The sequence below is a fragment of the Opisthocomus hoazin genome, chromosome 2 (genome assembly GCF_030867145.1).
Source record: "Opisthocomus hoazin isolate bOpiHoa1 chromosome 2, bOpiHoa1.hap1, whole genome shotgun sequence".
Taxonomy (NCBI): Eukaryota; Metazoa; Chordata; class Aves; order Opisthocomiformes; family Opisthocomidae; genus Opisthocomus; species Opisthocomus hoazin.
The window spans coordinates 97470603-97491318 of NC_134415.1; the positions used below are offsets into that span (position 1 = coordinate 97470603).

Below are 20716 nucleotides of genomic sequence, written 5' to 3' on the forward strand. Positions count from 1 at the left end.
CTTTGCGATCTATTTGCGATGACCGCAGCCACGTTCAGTTAACCTGCGCCCACCTGAGGGCAGAGCGGGACGCGCCATGTCTGCCACAGGCTCAGGGGGGTTGGAAGCCGAGAAGGGCGCGACATGGCGGCATCCCCTGCCAGGCAGCCCGGGGCCGGGCCGCGCCCGCCGGCCCTGAGGCAGCACGCCGCCATCTTCATTGCGGGCAGCCCTCAGCGCGGGCGGGGGGCGCCATGTCTGCTGCGGGCGGCTGCCTGCTGCGGCTGGGCCGGCCGCACCCGCCCCGGGAGCCTCCCGGGAGAGCGACCGAGCTGCCGCGGGTTGCGGCGGGGACGGGGCGCCGCAGGTGGGCTCCGGGCCCGTGCCCGCGCTCTCCGTCAGTGCGGGTGAGGCCGAGCGGGCGCGGGGGCGCCGGCAGCGGGCGGGCGGCCCGCCCGGCGGGGCGCGGGGGGGGGCAGGCCCGCCCCGGGCCGAGGCGTCGCGGCGGTGCGCGGCGGGGCTTGGTCCGCGGGGAGCAGAGCCCGGGCCGAGTTCGTCCTCCCTGAGCCCCCTCCCCTGACCCGAGCCGACCTCCGCGGAGGGAAAGGCGTTGCTGCCGGTTGAAATAAGAGCCTGGAGGGCCTCGCTCACGGGCTCCAAAAATGTCTGGCCCCGAGAAACTCTTTGCTGGTGGAGAGTTTCCTCGGTGAGGCGCCCTGGATTTCGGCGGGAGGTGAGGCTGCTTCCCCTTTGCCTTCTTCTGGAAGCGAAAACATAGCTGCCATCGCCAAAGATGTGTTAGCAACACTCTGTTTTGCTCCCAGGAGGCCGTGAGCAGGAGCAGCAAACTGCTGGCTGCCAGGTTTGAACGCCTCATTTTCTGCACAGCCTTTTGCAGGAGGTCAAGAGGTTTGAAGTCCAGGCAGCAGAGCTGGGTGAGCTGTTAGGTCAGGTCAGTGGTTTTGCTTTATCTCTGGTTATATTCCCAGAGATGACAGAGCTACCCATCAAGCATGAAGAGCAGTTAGCAGGATCAGGGGTTACTTAGATGCACGTTTCTGTGTAACTTGCAGTGGTACCAGACAAGGTTGGTGCTAAATCGTGAGGTTAACTTGGGCTGGAAGGGGCCTTCGGAGGCCGCCTGGCCCAGCCCCCTGCACAAAGCAGGGCTGACCTCCAGGTTGTATTGCATAGCCTGGTGCCTCCAGTCCAGGCTTGAATTAGGAGCTCCTTCACGTGAGTCCTCAGCTTCCTGAAAGAAAAAACATTTGCTATCAAACAGCCCATGGCTGTTAACTAACCTGCACAGATCCATCCATGTAGAAGGGAGCACATGCTAAAGACATTTCTTTCCAAAACAGGGTAATTACGAGTAACCTGTGTGCACAGCTGAAAGCCCGGGGAGGAATTTGGCAGGATGAAGCCTGTCATTGTGGTGCATGGTGGAGCTGGACGGATCTTTAAAGAACGGGAAGAGGGAAGCCGTGCTGGTGTTGTCAGAGCTGCGCTGCGAGGTTATGGTGTCCTGAAACAGGGGGGCAGTGCCTTAGATGCGGTTGAGGAGGCAGTACGATCAATGGAAGATGATCCTCATTTTAATGCAGGTGATTTTTCAAGAATTAAGTGCTTTGCCTTGATGTTTCTGAAAATGCTGGCTTGTATTTTCGTTGAATTATGTACACTGCGGTGGAGTAAATACTGATCTCACAAAATAGTTTACTTCTCTGTATAATAAAACAGCATGGTATGTACTGTAGTTTGTTCTGAGTACACTTAGGCAGAGGAGTTACTCTTGTCTGTTTTTTTCAGTGCTTTATACCTGCCGTTTCATTCTTGTGGTGCCATACTACTTTTCTGTACATCTTCTCCAGTTACTGTGCTGTGTGCTCAGTTTTAAGACGTGGACTCCTTAATGGAGGATATGTTTAGTTGACGTTCACGTTTAAGGCACTTGAATATAGCTTGCAGCAATGTTTAAGTCTTAACGCTTTACCTTTACCTGTTGCCAGAGAAACACTGTTCTTGAAGATTCTAGTTGTTTTTCTCTTAATTAATGCTTGCAATTAGTGCTTTAGTAAATAATATTACAGAAATAATACAGTAATGGTATATGTGTCATGAATTTATACAGTAAGGGTTCATAACTGGATCTCCTAATGATTAATGTTAATGTCAATAGCCAAATACTTTTCTCTTCTTAATATGACCTCAAATTTACTATTTTGATGAATGTCAGTGAAAGTATTTCCTCACTTCCACCAAGGTATGTCAGGAATGAACATGGTAAGAAAGACCAGTGAGTGTTCAGTGTTTTAGGTAAGATAGCTGTTAGCGATGTGCACGCTTAGTTTGCAGAGATTCTCTTGTTCCTTCTCACCTTGTAACTGAGAGCGAGGGAGAGCTTTTGTTTCATATGAAACTTTCAGTGTTTTGTTACTGACTTGGGTTGAACATCTTGATGTTTCGAGGATTCAGGCTGAAATCATGAAGTGGACTTAAAGATGTGGTGTGTACTATTGTCTCATTAACATCAGGGTGGCATTCTGTCATTTAACTTTTACTTTACCTATTCTGTAATCAGTCACTAGCCTTTAGGACTTTGTTTTGCTCGGGTCAGTAAATCAGTATCTATCTGGCCTTTGGCTCTCTTTATGGTTCTGGTTTATGTCTCAAAATATCTCTCTGGCCAGAGAGTTTAGAGTTGCTACTTTAGGGCAGGAAAAAATCCTAATTCTTGGAAGCATCTCTTCAGGGACATTCTGCCCAACACTGGGTGTCCAATGTTAATGTGGAAGCAACTTCAATATAAATTTTAAGCTTAAAGATTGTTTACATCACTTTCTTAATCATTCCACATAAATAATTGCATACTTTCTTGGTTTCTTATACACTAGTTTTGATGCTTCTAGAAATTGAAATTATTTAGATGGGAAAGATATTTTAGCTCAGTGTGACTCTTGGTGATGAAAGCTTGTTTTATAATGATCTGTTTAGGCTCATTTATTTAACTTGTACACAACAGTCTGAAGCATATGGGTGTTTATCCTAAGTAGGATCACAAGGACTAGCAATATTCTGTCTTTTGCAGGCAAGCTTTTTTAACCTTTATGTAGGATCTTGTCACTAATACTGCTTTTTCTGAGCTGTGCTCTCTCATAGCATGCCATCACTGAACTGACACCTGTGAGCAGTGTATGCTCCTCTAAAAATGATCATATTGTTTGAGGACAGGACCTTGGAGTCCACCATATCCAGTGACTGATACACAGTGATAACTTACCATTTTGCTTAACGTACAAAGTACAAGATGTGCCTGTGGCAAACTTTTACATGGTCCGAGGTCACATTTATTCTTACTGAAACATATGTTGAATTATTTTTTTGTCTAAGGGTGTTTACGTTAATGTTTTCTGACAATATTTATACCTTGTTTGTAGTATATTAAATGAGCAGTTTTTAGCAAAAGTTGCTTAGACTAGACTTGAGCCTTAAGCCCTTGTTCAAGTTTGACTATGCTGATCTAAGTGGCAAGTACTCTGGTAATCACTTAGACACATCTAATTGTGTTAACTCTCATTAGATACAGCTCCTCTCAGGAGCTGGTAAAAAGGAGCTGAAAGCTATGTGAAGAGGGCCCTGATTGGAGTGGCTGTTTAAAGCTCACCGTGTGGTATTTGTAAAAGAAAAATGAGGTTTGCTGTAATATTTTCAAGGAAAACACAGACATTGCGAAGAGACAACAATAAAGATTGGGAAGAATGGGCATAACAATCAAGTTGTGTCCTTTTTTGAATGGTACGGTTTAGCTATACTGTATAGATGCATCTCGGTGTAGGCTTGCTGTAGGGACCCGGAAGCTATGCTGTCATCTAAAACTACCATGTTAGTGACTTCTGCAGTGTGTAATATATAGTGAAGTCATCAAGTTCTGCTTGTGATGAGGAAATGGCCATGGTTATATTTCCTTCGTGCCATCTCTTTGATGATTAGAAGTATTGACTAGCTTGGTCTGAACACTCCAGATAAAGAACTGTCATTCCAATATAGTGATCCGTGCACACTCTGACCTCCTCAGCCTTTGCAGGATAGTGTGTTTTGTAGATAGAGGGAATTGGAGTAGTGCTCTCGGCACCCCTGCTGTGATTTGGCTGATGTCAAACATGTTGGTTCTTTGTGTCCCCTTAGATTCTATCTTTTGTTGTCTCTCTGTTTTGTCCCCTGCCTTGGCTTCGCAAGCAAGCCAAACTCTTTTTCAGTGCTGCTAATGGATACTGTGGCCTCAGAGGCAGGTAGTCCCTACCCATTGTGCTGGAAGGCAAGCAAAAAGACAGTCTGTAACCACAGAAGGAGGGATTCATCCTGCCTCAGATAACCTGAAGTTTAGTATCTAGCCTTGCCACAGTGTACAGGCTTTCACGGCTGTCAGTGGAATGAGAAAGGATGGCTACACAACTGCCTAAGGTAAGTGGGTTGAATTGTTCTTAGAAGGCAGCTGTCTCTCTTCACCGACTGTCAAAGGAGGCTTCTGCAGGAAGATGCCATTGACTGCGGGATTTGTCTGCAACTGTTTCCTGCTCTGTAAATTTTAGGAAATCCTAAGATGTATCCCATGAGAGATGTCCAGTAGACATAGGATACTGTTAATGCAGTGATGAAGGGAGCTGGTAGAGATTCCCCTGGAACCATGGTTCTGGTCACTGGTACCTGAGAAGGGGGTACACTAGTTGTAGAGCAAATTTGGTGATCACGGGCTAGAGCGCCTACCTTGTCAAAGGAAGCTAAAAGTATGGCAGGGTTTATCTAGGAAAACTAAGAAGACTTCTACCAGCATAAAGGAGAAGCTGGAAGAAAGATGTTAACACAGGTGGCGTAAGGCAGCTACCTGTAAGGTCTTTACAGATCAGTGTAGTCTAGAAATTAACACTTGGTGAATGCTGCAGGACTGAACTCTGGAATAGCTTATGCAGTTGGAGAGGAGCAAAAAAATAACTTTTTGGGGGCATATCTGTGTGTGGCAAGGGGAGTTTAGCAGATTACAGGATTTTGTTGCCTCATGTAGCAGGGGATTTAACTTCATATATTCAGGTCTGAAGTACATCAGCATAGAAGTCTTCTGTCAACAATTATTAACAGTGGCTTCTGGCCTGCTTTAGTGTTGGCTTAACAGAAATAAAAAAACCTGGTTTAACTCTGTACAATGTTCAAGTCTTTCTGCTTGAGCTACTCTGTGAATCTGCCGTGTTTTGTTTGGGGTTTTTTTACTTCATTTTAGATTTAGTCTTCTTGTCATTATTGGCAAGGCTTGTGCACTTGATTACTTACAACTGATTATTCCCCTGTGATACAGTTATTGGCATTATTAAAAAAAAACCAACTCTTTGCATTGTCTCATTTTGTATCTCATTAATTTTCAATTAGGTTAGTGATAGCACCGATAATTATAGAAGAAAATAACTACCCAACGTTTCATTACTTGATTTTTTTTTTTTTTAATTCCTTCATCTACTGTTTTTATTTGGTAATGAAGAACTTGTTATTTCAAGCTTTTGTTACACTAGTGAGCATACACTTTTATTCTGCTCCATCAGTTTTGGCAGTTTCTTGGAACACTGTGTGACATTAATCTGTTGATAGATTTGAACACTATACTGTTTTGTTGGGTTATGTTGTATCCTCCTTTGGAAGAACTGTAAAGGTAAAATAGTTTTATGTGCACTTGAAATGATCTGGGGGATAAAGAATTCTGTTCATGATTGTTTGTCGTTTTAACTTTCATACCTAGTATATCATTTTGGATGGGATTGGAAAAGTGTTTTTCATGTTATAAAAATAAAACTCGATTTTAAAGTAGAGATTGTACCCTATGTGACTTCTGTTAATGGCTGGATTTTGTAGTTATAGTCGGCAGTGTTTCTGGAGTTTTGTTTGTATTCAGGAGATACTTTCAATAAGTCACACAACAAACTGGGAAAGTTTGCTTGATGAGATCTAATAATTGAATCACCTGATGATTAGCTCTTAATGACTTTCTTCTCCCCCCCGCCCCCCCTTTTTTTTTCTTTTGGTCTGTAGGCTGTGGATCTGTTCTAAATGAAAAAGGTGAAGTAGAAATGGATGCAATTATCATGGATGGAAAAAATTTAGACTCTGGAGCAGTATCTGCAGTGAAGTGTATAGCAAACCCAATAAAACTTGCTCGACTTGTCATGGAAAAGGTATGTGGAATATGTACTTGAATGTGAAGCATTTTTTGCGTTTGGAACTTCATCCGTTACATTGATACACCTCAGTAATGATGTTTGTGTAGTGCTTTAAAGCAGGAAAGAAGGGAGAAATGGGTGGCAGTATTTGGAAACTATGGTCATGACCATGACAAACTTTTATTTTAAGGGGTTTTGGGAGGTATTTATTAAAAATAGCATTCTAAGGAAACATCAGTTCTGCCATGCAATTGGAAGCTCAAGGAGAAATTGACCTATACATGTTGGTCTGCTGTAGCTCCACAGCCAGTGTTCAAGATTTTAGAGGTTTTTTTGTTCACTTGTTTTTTGCAGAGCTTCTATGCTGTCACGAAGTCTTCTGCTTGATCTTGCAAGTTTAAAGTTGGATGATGTACTGTTGACTTTGCAATGACACGGAGCTGAATTAAATGACCCAGTAACATATTTGGCCATGTAACGCAGTCTCACGTTGTTCTAGGTAGCCTTCCCCATTGTGACCTAATCAGATGGTACCCTTAGTGCAAAGTCATGGTCTTCCAGCAGTAGAAGATAATGTTTGCACTATGTGATCATGACAGACTCTCCGAGAGAATCAAACTTATCAGGGCAGCAAAATGATTGTTACTTGACTGTCTACGTAAAATCAATCCTACGTTACTCCACTAAGAAGGCCCTCTAATAGCTGCCACAGCAGACTTCTCTTGTTTTTCAGAAATGGTGCAACTGATACGGTTTGGGATGGAGAAAGTCATTTGTGTGATATGTGCATCTGTTTTACCATTACTAGACTGTGACAGTGATCAAAAAGTTTACCTTTTTCATCCTGCTAGTGCAGCTGCCCCATTGTTGAAAAGGGTTGATATTTGCAACAATACTTACTAACAAAGAGGATTTATGTTTCTTTAACCTTTCGAAGTGACTTTTGAGGAAACAAAACATCTTTTGGTGATCTGTGAAGATGATTGAAATGTAATTTGTCCTCAACGGTCTCCAAAGAAGATAAGAATTATTTTTGCCCTTAATTGGAGAATAGTTCTGCTTTTAAAATCAGGACTTTTCACTAAAGTATTTAACATAAATACTTTGAAAATGTGTATCCACTGGAGAACATTGTTAAAACTTGTGATGAATGAGCTTTTTGTTCCTTCACATGGGATTTATTCTGTCATTTAGCTGGAACAAATAAGTATAGCTGGTAGACAGCTTCACAAGGCCAATTTTTTCAGAATTTGAGAATGTAGGTGGAGAGCTGGAGGAGCGATGTCTTCTAGCATGTTGGGAGGAGTGTTGTAATTTTTTTTTTTTTCTGTAGATAACTTCTTTTAATGCATGTTGTTCAGTTCATATTCCAGATTCACTGATTTTTTTTGTTGTCTTCTCTGTGACAAAATCTCGTTTAAGCCAACAAGAATGAAGTCAAAAAGACCCCGCTCCTTTGTCTTTCTCTTCTGTTATAAGGTCTTTCTTGCCATTGTGTGGTGCTTCTGGTGTTCAAGAATGTTGAGGCTAAATTTGAAAGGAAATCGTAAAATTCAGCTGTACAGGACCAAGTAAAGTGGTATAGCCATAAAATCATGAAATTTTGTGGTGCATTGTATTGCTGTTTGCCCAGATGCAAAAATTTCTGTGTAGATGAAACAAAGTTCAAATGTACATGTTGGCCTAAATTGCTTGTATGTCTTGAGGTGAGTTTCTGCTGCTTCTCTGTCAGGTGTTGTAAATGGGAATACCAACTGGTGTTGCTCTTTTATTCATCTGGGACAGGAATTTTGGGACACCAACCCAGGCTATTTCATAGTACTTTTCAGAGTGTATGTTGTTTCATTTTGCTGTGCATGATTAAAAATGTTTTGAACTCTGTGACCCATGGGTAATGAGACTGTAGTTTTCCTGGGGTCCTAAGCATGTTAGGATGCTTATTTCCCAGTGGTTTTGAGATGCCTCGCTGTCTTAAGGAATTTTGAAACACACAGCTCCCAAACCCAACCAAACCCCAAAAAACTCCTCCCCATCTGCTAGTGATTTTCTGTATTTCTGTTCCTATTATGGAACAATATGGGCTCCATCTGGTGGCCAGAGTAGCTCTTCTAGATTGTTGTTGCGCACATTTATCCTGTGTGCTGTCACATTCTCACTGGGCTTCAACTTGTCCAAATTCATGGGGGAGTTCCATTTATGGTTTACTATGCTATTGAACATGGCAGCCTCTAGAGATGGAAGGCTTTTGGTATGTTAACTAATTAATTCTACAAATCCTTGAGAAAGCAGTTAAATTCCTGTTGAATTTGTCCTGTTTGTAGTGAACAAAGAGAATTATACAGCGAAATGGCAAATGGCGCTTTTTTTTTATTTAAATAGGGCATGTAATCCCCCTTAGCTCCAACACTTCATTAGACAGGCATCCTGTGAAAATTAGAGTGCTGATTCATTGATATACATGAACTGTGTATATGTTTTCCTCTACTATACCATCCAACTCTTTGCATTAGACAAAGGTGAATTTAGCTTGGAACATAGACTTCTCAAGGCAAAGGTGCAGATTTTTGCTGTGCTGTGTGCGCTGCCAGGATTGTTAAATGAAGAACAGTGATGGTGTGAATTTCAGGTCATCTGCAGAAATTTGGGGGATTTTCTTTTCCCTGTTTCCCATGAAATGAACTGAACTTGCCAAAATTTGCTGTTTGTTTGTAAGATCTCTGCAACCCCTTATCTAGGGGCAGGTTTCTTTGTCTTTTTGGATTACTTTGTAGAAATGTGTCCCAGAAGAATTAAGTTAGCAAACATATTCATGAAACTCTAGATGAAGGATGAGACAGAAAAATGTGCTTTTGGGTTGTTTGGCAATGTTCTACCAGTTCCTTTGATTGACAAGATATATTGAATAGAAAACCAAATAAATTTCTCCTTGAAGATAACCTTCATTTCAGTGAGGACTAAAAAAATACCAAGCCCACCCAAAACCTATCATAGAAGCTTATTCCTCTATGTGCAAGCATTTTTTTGTTTGTGCAGCTCAGGAAGGTGGGTATGTTACCAGAATCTGCATATGGGAAGAAACCCTTTGAAAAAGTTTTAAGAAATAACTTTCATTTTTTACAATAAAGTTTTAATTTTTTTAAAACTTACTTAAAGAATGATATAGAGTCTTAATTGTTGAAGAAAGCAAGTGATGGAGGACACAGCTTTCTGATACAGATAAATTCAAAAAGACAGTTCAATGTATTTCCTAAAAATAAAACCAAAAAACCACCTAAAAACCCCCAGCCAAACCCAGTTTGAGTTATTGGATCGTGTGCCTCTGGTGGTTTCGTGGCAGTGGGGGGCAGCATCGCACAAAGCAGTTGTCTTTCAGGTCGGAAGAACACTGCAGCTTTGTAAGAAACAGGTAGGTCTTTTGCTGGCTGGTAACATCACTCTGCTTGTAAGCCAGTTGTCCACTCTTTCACACATACAGAGGACTTCTTCCTTGTAACCCTTACTCTTGTTCCCTGAAGCAGTACTCTTACGAATTGAGGACTTAATTTGTCAATAACAGGACATTTAAAATCTCAGAAGTGTTTGATGTTAGGGCCGCCACATGCGTGAGTGACTGTTCAGGAATGTTTCTGAAGTGTAGTCACGTTTCCTGCTTGTGTAAGCAGCTGAAGGGGTTAGTGCAGAGGCTGTAACGGGCAGAAGCAGAGCTCGGTGTCTGGTTTGGGAAGAGCTTCAGCTCGAATCCTTTAAGACAATGCAGTGGTATGGGTTGGTCATGGTAGTGATTGCTTGTCATTGCTTGAGAAACCAACAGAAGTTGATGGTTTGCAACATCTTAAAGTCTGAAGCTCTGAGACTGTAAATGTCCTGCGGAATGCAGCATGACGCAGAAATACCCGACTTCTGGCATCCTCGCTTCAGGCGGAGAGCAGACTGTGTGCCACTCCGGTGTCCTGCTTGGCTCTGCAGGCCCGCTAGGTCCAGCATCATGTGGGTCTACTTTTTGGATCTCTGCTTCTTGGTACCTGTGTGCTGTGCTGCTGCATGGACATAAAAGCTGGCTTGAAGTTAGCTGCCATGATCCAAAATGACTCCATGCTACATAGTCAGACCATCTCCAAAACCTTCCTCGGCTCTGTGTAGTGTACACTACAGCTGTGTAGTGGTCCAAGAAGTTGACACTTATTTTATACACAGATTTAAAAAAAAAAAGTCAGATTTTTTTGCTCCAACTAAAATATAAGGATTGATGAAACAAATTTATCTGGCGAATTTCTCTAAAATAGGAATTAACCAAGCTGTATGGAATTAACTAAGGTTGTTGACTTAAAATCTGGTCTAAGTGCTTTGCTGAATGAAGGAATCAAAATAGAGCTTCTGCAGTTGTTAGAAGAGAGCAAACATTTTTGTCAAACCTGCGAGAATAATATTCTGATCTTAAATCTGAGATTCTGGGTCTATAAGAGTAGCAGCTAGTTGAAGGAAGTATTTAAAATAAAATGGTTCAGCTGATGTTAAGAAACATGTTACTGTATGATATAGTGTATGCTGTTTACATTTCTGGGTTATTTTACAAAAAGTAATACCTTCAGACAGAACAGGAATTTATTTACCATTCTTTCCTTCCAAGTAAAATCCTTCTAGGTCTCTTTAACTGGAGAAAACAGTTAAGTGATGATTTGGTGATTGACTGGAAACAATACAAAGAAGTTGCATGTATAGAGCAAATTTACCAATTTTTCTTTTCCCATTATAATAAGTATTGAGTAGATAAATGCAATTCTTTTCTACTAAAGATGAAAATTTGTGTCTGTGATTTGGAGAGCTGAAAATTTTTTTCAGCTAGTAGAAGACGATATAGGCATAGAAATCTAGAAAGTTTAAAAATAAAACAAGAATTGGAATTTTCTTTGTGTGGTTATTTCTAAAAATAAAGAGTGGTTATACAAAACTGCTCAGTACAAGGCAAAACAAGAGTTGTCAATGAATCTCTTGTCTGTCTTCTGCAGACAAAGCACATGCTGCTGACTGACCATGGTGCACACCTCTTTGCTCAGGCCATGGGTATTCCTGAGACTCCAGGGGAGAAACTCATAACTGAGAGATCCTGGGAGAGATGGAGGAAGAACCTGGAGCCAGATTCCAACCCTGAAGAGTTTCAGAAGTAGGGTGTTGTTTTTTTTAATATTTTTTCTTTTTAAATTAAGGTAATTGTGCTATCAGTTAAAAAAATAAAACAAAACAACCCCAAAGCAAGCTTGAAGGCCTGTATTCAGACTTGAGAATACGTCAGTTCTGAGTGTTACATGGTTTGATACAGTCTTCACAGTATGTCGTCAGTGAAAGTAATGAAAAAATCAAGCTTTCAATGAATTTGCTCAAGTGTAAGTGACTGGAACAAACTTGTTGATGCTTAAGAAGATTGTCGGTCACTTTGACATAGCATAAGTTTTGTGGAGGAAGAAGTTGAACTTGTTATTGCTCTTAAAATCACCAGTTATAGAAGTGCATAGAGCAGCTTTAACAAACAGCAGGCAACACTTTGTGTAGCTCTTTTCCACAGAGACGCTGCGATTTTGAAAAGTCGTAAGTCCACATTTTAGAAGTCTATAAAAAAAGAAAAATAAAGCTGATCTTGGTTAAGTAGATAATCAGATTTGTCTTTGAACTGGATCAGGTAGTTAAACAATGTCACATTTTGACCCGTAACTCCTTCTGAGCGCTTATTGTGGCTGTTGGTTATTGTAGATAGGAATGAAAAAATTGACCAAGTTCACTGTAGTGGTGGGTGTGAAGAGAGATGCTAATGGGTGGTACTGCACAACAGCAAAACAAAAGTGACTTGAAAAATAAGCAAGTCTCTCATAAAGTGAAGAGGAAGGTGAGGTGGATGAGAAAGGAAGGAGAATCATCAGGTGTCAAAAAAGTTTTTATGCCTGTGAGGTAGGCATAAATACTAAATGGTTTTGAGCTTGCATTTGTACATCAGTGGTTGTGGCATAGGAAAACACCGTATTACATCACATAAATGCTGTGTTGCGTGTTGCTCATCTGTTCTGTAGAATAATGGTAATGAGAGAAGCAAAGCTGGAAAATTTGCAGATCAAAAGGAGGAAATTTTTTCTGTGGTCACAGTAATTAAAGCCTATGAAATGAAGTTATAAACTACAAGCTATATGGTACTTCCAGTAAACTGCTAGAAGGAAAAACAATTTCATGAGGCAAGTGTAAATATGGTTTTGTAAACAAAGTGAAATTGTTTCTTGACCCTGAGGTCTCAGTTGTAGTTGATCTTGTATCCAACAGAAGTTTTCTTTTGATCCGTGGTGTACCCAAGGACTGTGTAGTATTGTAATTCATTACCAAGAATTTTGAGGATGGCATAGCCCCTGCTGACGCTTGGTCTCCTGAATATATAAGATGGAATGGCGCGGCATCTGAGTCTCCACTTGTTCTTTATAACTGCTTTTCTTTTTTTTTGTAACAGCATTAGACATCTTCAATTTCAGCATTGCCTTGTTCTGGAATACCTGCTATTAGAAGGCTTGTGTATTTCTGAAGGGCTCAAGACTTTTTCTTGTCTTAGCCACCCTGTTCTTTTTCTGACAACCATTGCCCAAAACATCAGCACAAATTCACAAAGTTGAAAACAGGTCTTTTTTTATGCAGGCTTGTTTGTTCCTGTATTGCATGTGGAATGTTCTTTTTCCCTGTTATGTCCACAGTGATTATGCAGAAACTTGCCTGAGGCAAACAGGCAGAAGGTGAAGTAGTGTTCGTCAGAGGCAACATGATACCAGATCATACTGGGAATTTGAATGTTGGTGTGTACTTTACTTCCAGTCCTCTGGTCCTAACAATGTTGGAAACCTTTGGAGTTCACAGCTTTCCAAGCAAAGTTTGGTGTCTCCAGAAGAGTGGCCTTTCTTTTCTGCTGGTTAGAAGCCTGCATTAATTTATGTTAAAAGCCTATGATTCCATTGCACGTACAGCGTGGCATCTTGTACACCTTTTGCTGAGAATGAGATGTGATTTGTTTTATTTTCTGTCTCTCGCTCCAAAGATTCTGACCATACCCTTGTCAAGAATTGTTGGAGATTGCCTGAGAACCCCACAGAAAGGGGGCTGATGGTAGATGGGCTCACTTGTCCCTCTGTGAATCACAGTGCAGGAGTAACTCAAGGAGGTGTTAACTAAAAGGACCTTGAACAGCAGTTGACAGAAAACCTTACTACTGATGGAGGGCGGAGAGACAAAAGAGCAGATGTTTTATTAGTTGAACGGGGCCACAAAAGTACATGTAACTTTATTGGTGCTGGCTAATGAAAGATTTAGACAAAAAGGAATGAAAAAAATCCAAGTGATCCATTCTGTATCACAGTGTATGCAGTATAGAAGAATAATTCTTGATTGAAGAGTATGCTCTGGTATACTACAGGTAGTTGTTGAGATTTTTACTACTATCACTAACTAACGATCGATGATTATAATACGGTATCTCTACTTAAACAGTTTTGCCTGCCTTCGTAATGTTTCTGAGTCAATTAGATATGTAACAGATTGTTTATGTCTTCTTTGCCTTTGTTCTGAAGATGAACAAAGAAAACGTGACACTGAAGCAATAACAAAGTTTAAAGGGACAGTAAGAAATAGAGCGTAGTTGTCTGTTCACTCTGCCGCAGATGAGGTATGTTGGACACATTCACGTTGTTACGCATCGCTGATTGGGCTCTTGTACCTAAACAGGTAGCTGCTGCGTATGTGATCTGTGTACTTTGATTATTCTCACTGTTGCTTAAGGTAAATACGTACCTAGGAAAATGTATGTGTGGATGCAGCTTTCTTAATTTCTCGGGAGGGTGTAACTTTAGTTGGTTGAAGGGTGCCACATGAGCGTGCAAGGGAGTACTGAATTTACGAATATTCTTTTCAGCAAATCATTTATAACAGATGGATGGGTGGGAAGCCCATCTGCACCATCATATCAGTTTGAGATGAGGTCCGTCTCCGCATAAATGTCAGAGCAGTTTGTAAGGCCTGTGATTCATCAGTCAACTTTGAATTGCTGTGAATGAAGTGTAGGGATTGACAGTATGATATTTTACGTATGCAGGAGGGAGCAGGAAGTTGGTTCTCTGAAAGATTGTGGGTTTCGTGGTACACAAGACTTTGTCTGACTTAATTAGCTTAGATTTGGGGGAGTTAGAGAGACCCTCACCAGTACCCAGGCAGCTTCCCAAGGTATTGCTGTTCGAGTCGCCTGTTGGGCAGTTCCTTGAAGGATTGTTACAAATTCTTTTCCTGTGTTGAGGGATTTCGATTTTTTTTTTTTTTTTATACCTCTGTTAGCCAGGTACTGTTTTATGTTCCTACATGAATTGCCAAGATCAGAGTATGTGGACACTCAAACTGTTGCTTCTCAGTAATGTCTTGCTTCTCAGTGCAGCAGCTGTGACAGTAAGTTACAATAGCCTTTTTTGCTCTGAGTATGAATACAGACATGTATATTTTAAGCAGCCTATTGTATATGACTTTTGTGTGCTGAAGAAATAAAGCAGTAGTTGAGACTTTGTTTTCTTCAGTACATGAAGATTTTTAAGCTGATGTGCGGTTTCAACAGATTCTTCTGGCCAAGTGATTTGAAGATTGCTTAACTACAGAGTACAAAGATAAAAATATGTATTAATAATGTGTTGTGGACGGTACTAGTTGAAAGGCACATAAAGAACCTTTTTGTGGCATTCAAACATTTAGGGGAATAAGGAAAAGGAAAGAGGAGGAACAGGAAGGAAATGACTCAGTGCATTCGTAGCATTACTCTCCTTTTCTGTATTCACTTGTGTACGTGCGTTGTCATTAATAATTCCGGTTAATCTCCCGTTGAGACAGTGGAGACAATTCTTGTGTCTTTGAGTTGCTGTTTAGGGGAAAGTAGTGTGTCACAACCAAAATGTACTCTAGAGCTATGATGGCTAGAAATATTTCTGTCCTGTGTGCTTTTGTTTTGCGGGTTTTTTTCCTCCCCAAATCGAAGTTTCCATGCTATGAAGGTAAAAAAGTCCTGGGGGCAGATTAAAAAAAAAAAAAAAAAGAGTGTTTTCTACTCTGTTCAATATAAATACATGAGAATTGTTGCATATTACTTGTTGGGTTTTTTTAATTAGAAGCATGGTAAAAAATAGCTTTACAATCAGCAGTATTTTTTTTGCAGTAATCTTTTTTTTTTTTTACAGCTACCTGGAAAATAAATGGAACATGCTTTGGCAGGTATGCTTTAATTCTACCTAATTTTGTGAACTGTTTTTCTTGGCAGAGACCTTGGAACAGTTGGTGCTGTTGCTCTAGACAGTGAAGGAAATGTAGCTTGTGCAACATCCACTGGAGGACTCTCTAATAAACTGATTGGCCGTGTTGGTGACACAGCATGCATAGGTATGGGGTGTGGGGTCTTGCCTCTCATTTTTTGTAGGTGTCTCATTTAAAGAAAGAAAAAAATAAATTCTCCTTTTCATTAGTGAAACATAAATACTGGTAATCTGAATTGGAGGTCTAACATTCAAATGTATCAAACTTCAAGCTCCTTAACACGGCATGGTGAATGCAAGTGAGGATCAGGAGTAGAGGTGTAGTGCTGTCATTATTATCATAATCCAAAACTTTTCTGTCTGGAGCATGAGGCGTTTCTTTTTTCTGTCCTTTCCTGAATGCTAACACTTTTTTCTGTGTTTTCTTTCTGTTCATTTTGATAAAGTTGTCCTTTTGTACATCCATGTTTACAGCTAAGTCAAAAAAAGTAGCCTGTTCCATACTAAGGTGCTGTTCTCTTGATACGTAAGGAAGCAGGTGTAATTGTAACTACTGTTTGTTATATCAGTGAGCCAGAACTGTAAAATGACTGGCAACTTTGAGTAAATTCGTGTTCTTAGAAAGCCCAGAGAAGACTGCCTCAGAGCCTAATAGATTCAATGTGGAATAGAGGAAACATTTTAAGAGATCTCTTATCCAATTATAAAGAGACACTTGAAATCTTTTCCCCAGACGTGTCCCACGTGAGGAACAGACTTGCCATTTGATTGCTTCAGGTTTCTACCGTACAGTTGGGATTTGGAGAATAATTTTCGTAAAACATGTTCCAAACTCAAATAGCACTGCTGTTGGCAGTACATATTATTATAAAACTAACTTAGTCTCTCACCCAAAGTTGCTAATATTTTGTACCCTCTGCATTTTGACTGTGATTTTTCAGCTTCATTTCTGACTGTAAATACCATTCTCTTACATAGATCACATTCAGGGCTCCTATAGCACGTGACATAGGGCTCTGAAGGATAAGCAAAACTGGGCACTGTTGAGTATTGCTTGCAACTTTTGCTCTTATTGGACATCTGCAGGGTTGGATACAGAAATGCTAGCTATCCTTTTAGATATTAGAGCTTTTGAAAAGGAGCTTTGACAGACTGGTTGTGGCACTGTTTTTCCTCGTGTAAATCAGGGTCCACTGAAAGGGTCTGATCTGATCAAGAAAGTACAGAAGGGAAGAAATTTTCATTGCTCTGCTATGCCTCATTCCTGTCCCCAGGCCTTGTTTATAGTGCTGTGGTATGCTCCTCCCCAGCTCCTGGGAAATACTTTTCTTAGGAGATGTGCTAGAAACATGGGTGTTGAGCAAGCGGAAGCTTGATGGAGAACAGGGTGTGGAATGTGCCAGAATAACAAGGATGGGAGGGAAAAGAAAAAAAAAAAAAGAGGGGGGGTGTTGTTCAACAGAAGAAACACTCTGCTTGTGGTGAGGACTTGCAAGATTTTTCAGGGGTGATTTGTGATGTTGCACTAGAGCCCAGGCTCTGCAAATCGCTTATCTGCTTTTGCTCTTGCAGATAAGCCCCCCTCAAACATTGGTCAGTTCACTAAGGTCGTCACGAGATCTTCCTTCCTGTCTTCTCAGTTGGTAATACTGTGTGACCTGGCATTGTGCATCCCATCACTATCTTGCTGATCCTCAATACACCGTCCCTTGCTGTTCTGGAATAGGTTTTTGCCCATCCTTGTGAAATGTTGGCCTGCTTCTGCTTCTTGTACCACAAGCAGATCACTAACACTTCTAGCTCGTAACTTGGCAACTGACTTCATCCAGCTGTTGATCTCTTTCATCCATTTTACTTTTCAAACTGAGGCAGAAATGAGAAAGAAGTTAGTTACTGGCACTTAGTCCCCAGAAGTGCTGGACCTTTAGGAAGAAATGTTTGGCACCTATTTTAAACGATGCAGAGCTTGTAAATTGTGTTACAGAATATTGCTTTTGTTTTTTTTTCCCTTACAAAAAGGAAGTGGAGGTTATGCCGATAACTGTTCTGGTGCCACTTCAACCACAGGACATGGGGAGAGCATTATGAAAGTGGTCTTAGCCCGACTGATCCTCTATCACATGGAGCAAGGTATATTCCAAACTTCCTGTAAGCTGAAATAATGAGGATAGGAAACGTTGCCTAATGGCAGGTTTCAGTTTATGTACTATCATCCTAGAACAGTTGTCGGAAGAGTTGCTCCCAGGGATATGTGGATGGGTCACCTCTCTTTAAAAACAAAGCAAAGTATTAAAGTATTAATAAAGCTAAAATAGCCTTAAGTGGACAGAAATATCTGTGCTGCTTGATATTTAATCATGCTTTCAATCAATGTGCATTGAAAGACATTGTTGTGTACACTTTGTTTAACTGAAGTTCTATTTAATAATTTTTTCCCAATTTTAAACTAGAATTCTGTGAACAAAGAAATAGAAAACAAGTAAAAGCAAGATATTTTAAAGGAAGCAATAGGGGAGGGCTAGAGGTAGATAATCAGAGCTGAAATAATAAAGCATAGAATATCATCTTTCTAATAAACTGTAATGGTTTTTATTCTAACAACTCTGATTATAGCTACAGAAATGCTTTTAATATGTTTTAACTATGATTTAAATTTTCTTTTTGTTTTGGAAAATGTGCTAAACTGACTGGGTGTGTATGTGGTAAACAGCTGACACAGTATGTCTTATGTGACTGTAATCTAATCTGACTGTGGGATGAGCCTTTGGAGCTTTACCTTCATGAGATAGTCTGTCATCTAAACCCTTGATTATGTTACTGCCTGTGAACGTAGCCAGACAACATACTTGTATTGCATGCAGTTGAAGAACCGTTAATATAGATATCACCATTATTTTTAGAAAGCCATAGCTTTTGGGCAGTGCAGTGTAACTTGCTTTGAGATCAGCCGAACTGGAAATAGTTGGAAAACTTTCAATTTACATTTTCATTGGAGAAGCAGTATGCGGAGGGACAAGTAACAGCTGAGAATATTTTTGTTGTGCTTTACAGAGCTGCTTGCATACAGTGGGCGCATTTCTCTGTAAATCTCTTGGCTAATGTGAGAGTTTCAGCATAAAATACAACCTACAGGTTATTTCCCAAAGCTCTAACATGTTATGATCTCCCCTTACTCTCTATATTATGTACCTGGCCATTCAATTTGTGAATGGCCTTCTGAGCTCTATTTAGTCTGAACTATGTAAACCAGTTTCTTCTCTGGCTTGAAGTTAACTGCTCTGCAAAAACTATGCCTTGATAGCAGTTGTCTGGCTTGTGATAAATCAGTATGAAAGGCAAATGAGGCTCAAATTAGATTTTTTTTGTTTGTTTGTTTGGAAAAAGAAAAAAGAAAATGAACCCACATGTGTGCGTGTTTAATTGGTTTGCACTTGTTCACCCTGCCTGTGCTTGCTCTGCCTTCATTCATCCTGCCCAGAAGTACAACTCAGCTGCCAGGAAAATACGTCAGCAATAGACCTCCCCCCCGCCCCCCCACCATTTCCATGAAGGCTCTGAAAACAAGCCCTGAAGTTATTGTAACTTTTTGAGTCCTTGAACGGTCAACTGAAGTTGCGTATCTAAGAACAACTATAGAGCTTTTTTCATAATTTGCTTTAGCTGTTCAGTAATTCACATAGTAAATATGTTCTTTTGGACCAATGCTGCAAAATTTACTTTCATATTTCAGGAGTGAATTGCTTTGCCAGTCTTAACAGCTGTTGGAATCTCTGTCTTAACGGTGGCAGCTGTTGTCTTGATGAAAAATCAAACAGTGAAATACTGACCCTTTGAAGTCAGTGCCACTGACTTGAATAGTCACAGTGTCGCCCGTAACGTCAGACAAAGGAGCTTTATTCTGTCAGTCACCAGTGCTGTGAATAATTCTGACTCTGCTGGTTTTGTTTGGTTTTAACTCAAAATTTGCAGGGGAGGCATGAAGGACAGTTTTTGTTCTGCAACTTAAGCTGCATAACATTACCGATGGTATGTATCTTAGAACAATTAGGCCGAGACAACTGCATTCCTGAATATGGATTCAGACTTGCAGTGAGCAAACATTCTGCAGCTATTACAGGCCTGTGTATATGATGCAACCATTAACTTTGATTTATTTAGAAAATATTCCTGTTAATATGAATTAAGTGTAATGAAAAGATACAGTTCTCTGGTTCTCTCTCTGATGTCTAGTACATTGAGTCCTCATCTTGCCTGATACTTTCAGAAGTTTCAGGAAGAGTAACCCTGAGGTCTGCTTTTGATAAATGATGACAATGTCAAGTACGTGCTTTGAGCTCCATTGCAGCCAGTGGACTTGGAACATAGACGATGACTGAAATTTTGGATTGTTTTAATGCACTTTTGTTTCAAATTGTAAATGCCTTAGACCTAGCTTGTGACAAACCTTTGATGGAAAGGTTGCAGATTGGCATTTTTCCCTTCAAATGATGGCGTAATGTGTCTTAAACACATTTGTTGTGTTTGATGAATTAGTCTATATCAAGCACTGCAACTGAATTACAATCTGAAGTTATTTAAATCCTGTCTTTGTAGCAGCACCATACCATAGCAGCTATTAGCAACTGTCCAGCGCCTTCCTAATAAACAGTTCCTTTACTACACTGGAGATTGCTTGCTGATTTAGTGGAGGAGGAATTAGATTTGGCTGGCTCCATGGGGAGGGGTGAAACTTGAAGGGAATTTCAAAACTTATTTCAAGACAGATACCATGAAGTTATCTTATTCTTTTCAGGCATGTCACCAGAGATGGCCGCTGACACTGCATTAGACTACATGAAGACACGAGTTGGGGGACTGGGTGGTGTCATTGTTGTTAACAATTCAGGAGAGTGGGCAGCAAGGTTCTCCACCAAGCAGATGTCCTGGGCTACTGTAAAGGATGACCAGCTGCATTATGGGATTTATGCCGGGGAGAGGAGTACAAAATCTGTTGATGAAGCACTTACATCCGAAAGCGAGGGATTCTGAGAATGAAGAAACGTCGACTGAGGAAGAATGAAGATCTCCAATTATTGTTGGAGGACGATGACAGTTGATTTCATCTTTCTGAAAGATTGGTGCTCTCTTGAGTGGTTCACAGGCATTGCCGCATTTACAGTCAAAATGAAATCTGGACGTCGTTCTTCAGTGGTCATGGATGTATGTGTAGTGTTCATTAACACCTTTGGGAAGTCA

The 20716-nt window shown here is 40.6% G+C and overlaps 1 protein-coding gene across 6 annotated transcripts; it reads left to right on the plus strand.

Moving 5' to 3' along the window:
- Nucleotides 1–229: 229 nt before the first annotated feature.
- ASRGL1 (asparaginase and isoaspartyl peptidase 1) lies at nt 230–20509 on the plus strand. Of its 6 annotated transcripts, none has more exons than XM_075414560.1 (7): nt 230–386; nt 1341–1583; nt 6052–6194; nt 11186–11340; nt 15490–15608; nt 17501–17611; nt 20274–20509. In XM_075414560.1, exons 2-7 carry the CDS (start codon nt 1397–1399, stop codon nt 20507–20509), a joined length of 951 nt encoding a protein of 316 aa, XP_075270675.1. In that variant the 5' UTR covers nt 230–386; nt 1341–1396. The 6 variants fall into 6 exon arrangements, with proteins under 6 accessions (XP_075270675.1, XP_075270673.1, XP_075270678.1 ...); XM_075414558.1 differs by having other exon boundaries at nt 230–346; XM_075414563.1 differs by lacking the exon at nt 17501–17611 and adding an exon at nt 17054–17124 and having other exon boundaries at nt 230–346; nt 20274–20353.
- The last annotated feature ends 207 nt before the right edge of the window (nt 20510–20716 follow it).

Excerpts from the sequence above, each read along its gene's own strand:
- ASRGL1 (XM_075414560.1), top strand. The coding sequence starts at position 1,397 with ATGAAGCCTGTCATTGTGGTGCATGGTGGAGCTGGACGGATCTTTAAA. Across the intron at positions 11,341-15,489 it reads AACCCTGAAGAGTTTCAGAA|AGACCTTGGAACAGTTGGTG; the intron begins GTAGGGTGTTGT and ends TTTTCTTGGCAG. Across the intron at positions 15,609-17,500 it reads TGGTGACACAGCATGCATAG|GAAGTGGAGGTTATGCCGAT; the intron begins GTATGGGGTGTG and ends CCTTACAAAAAG.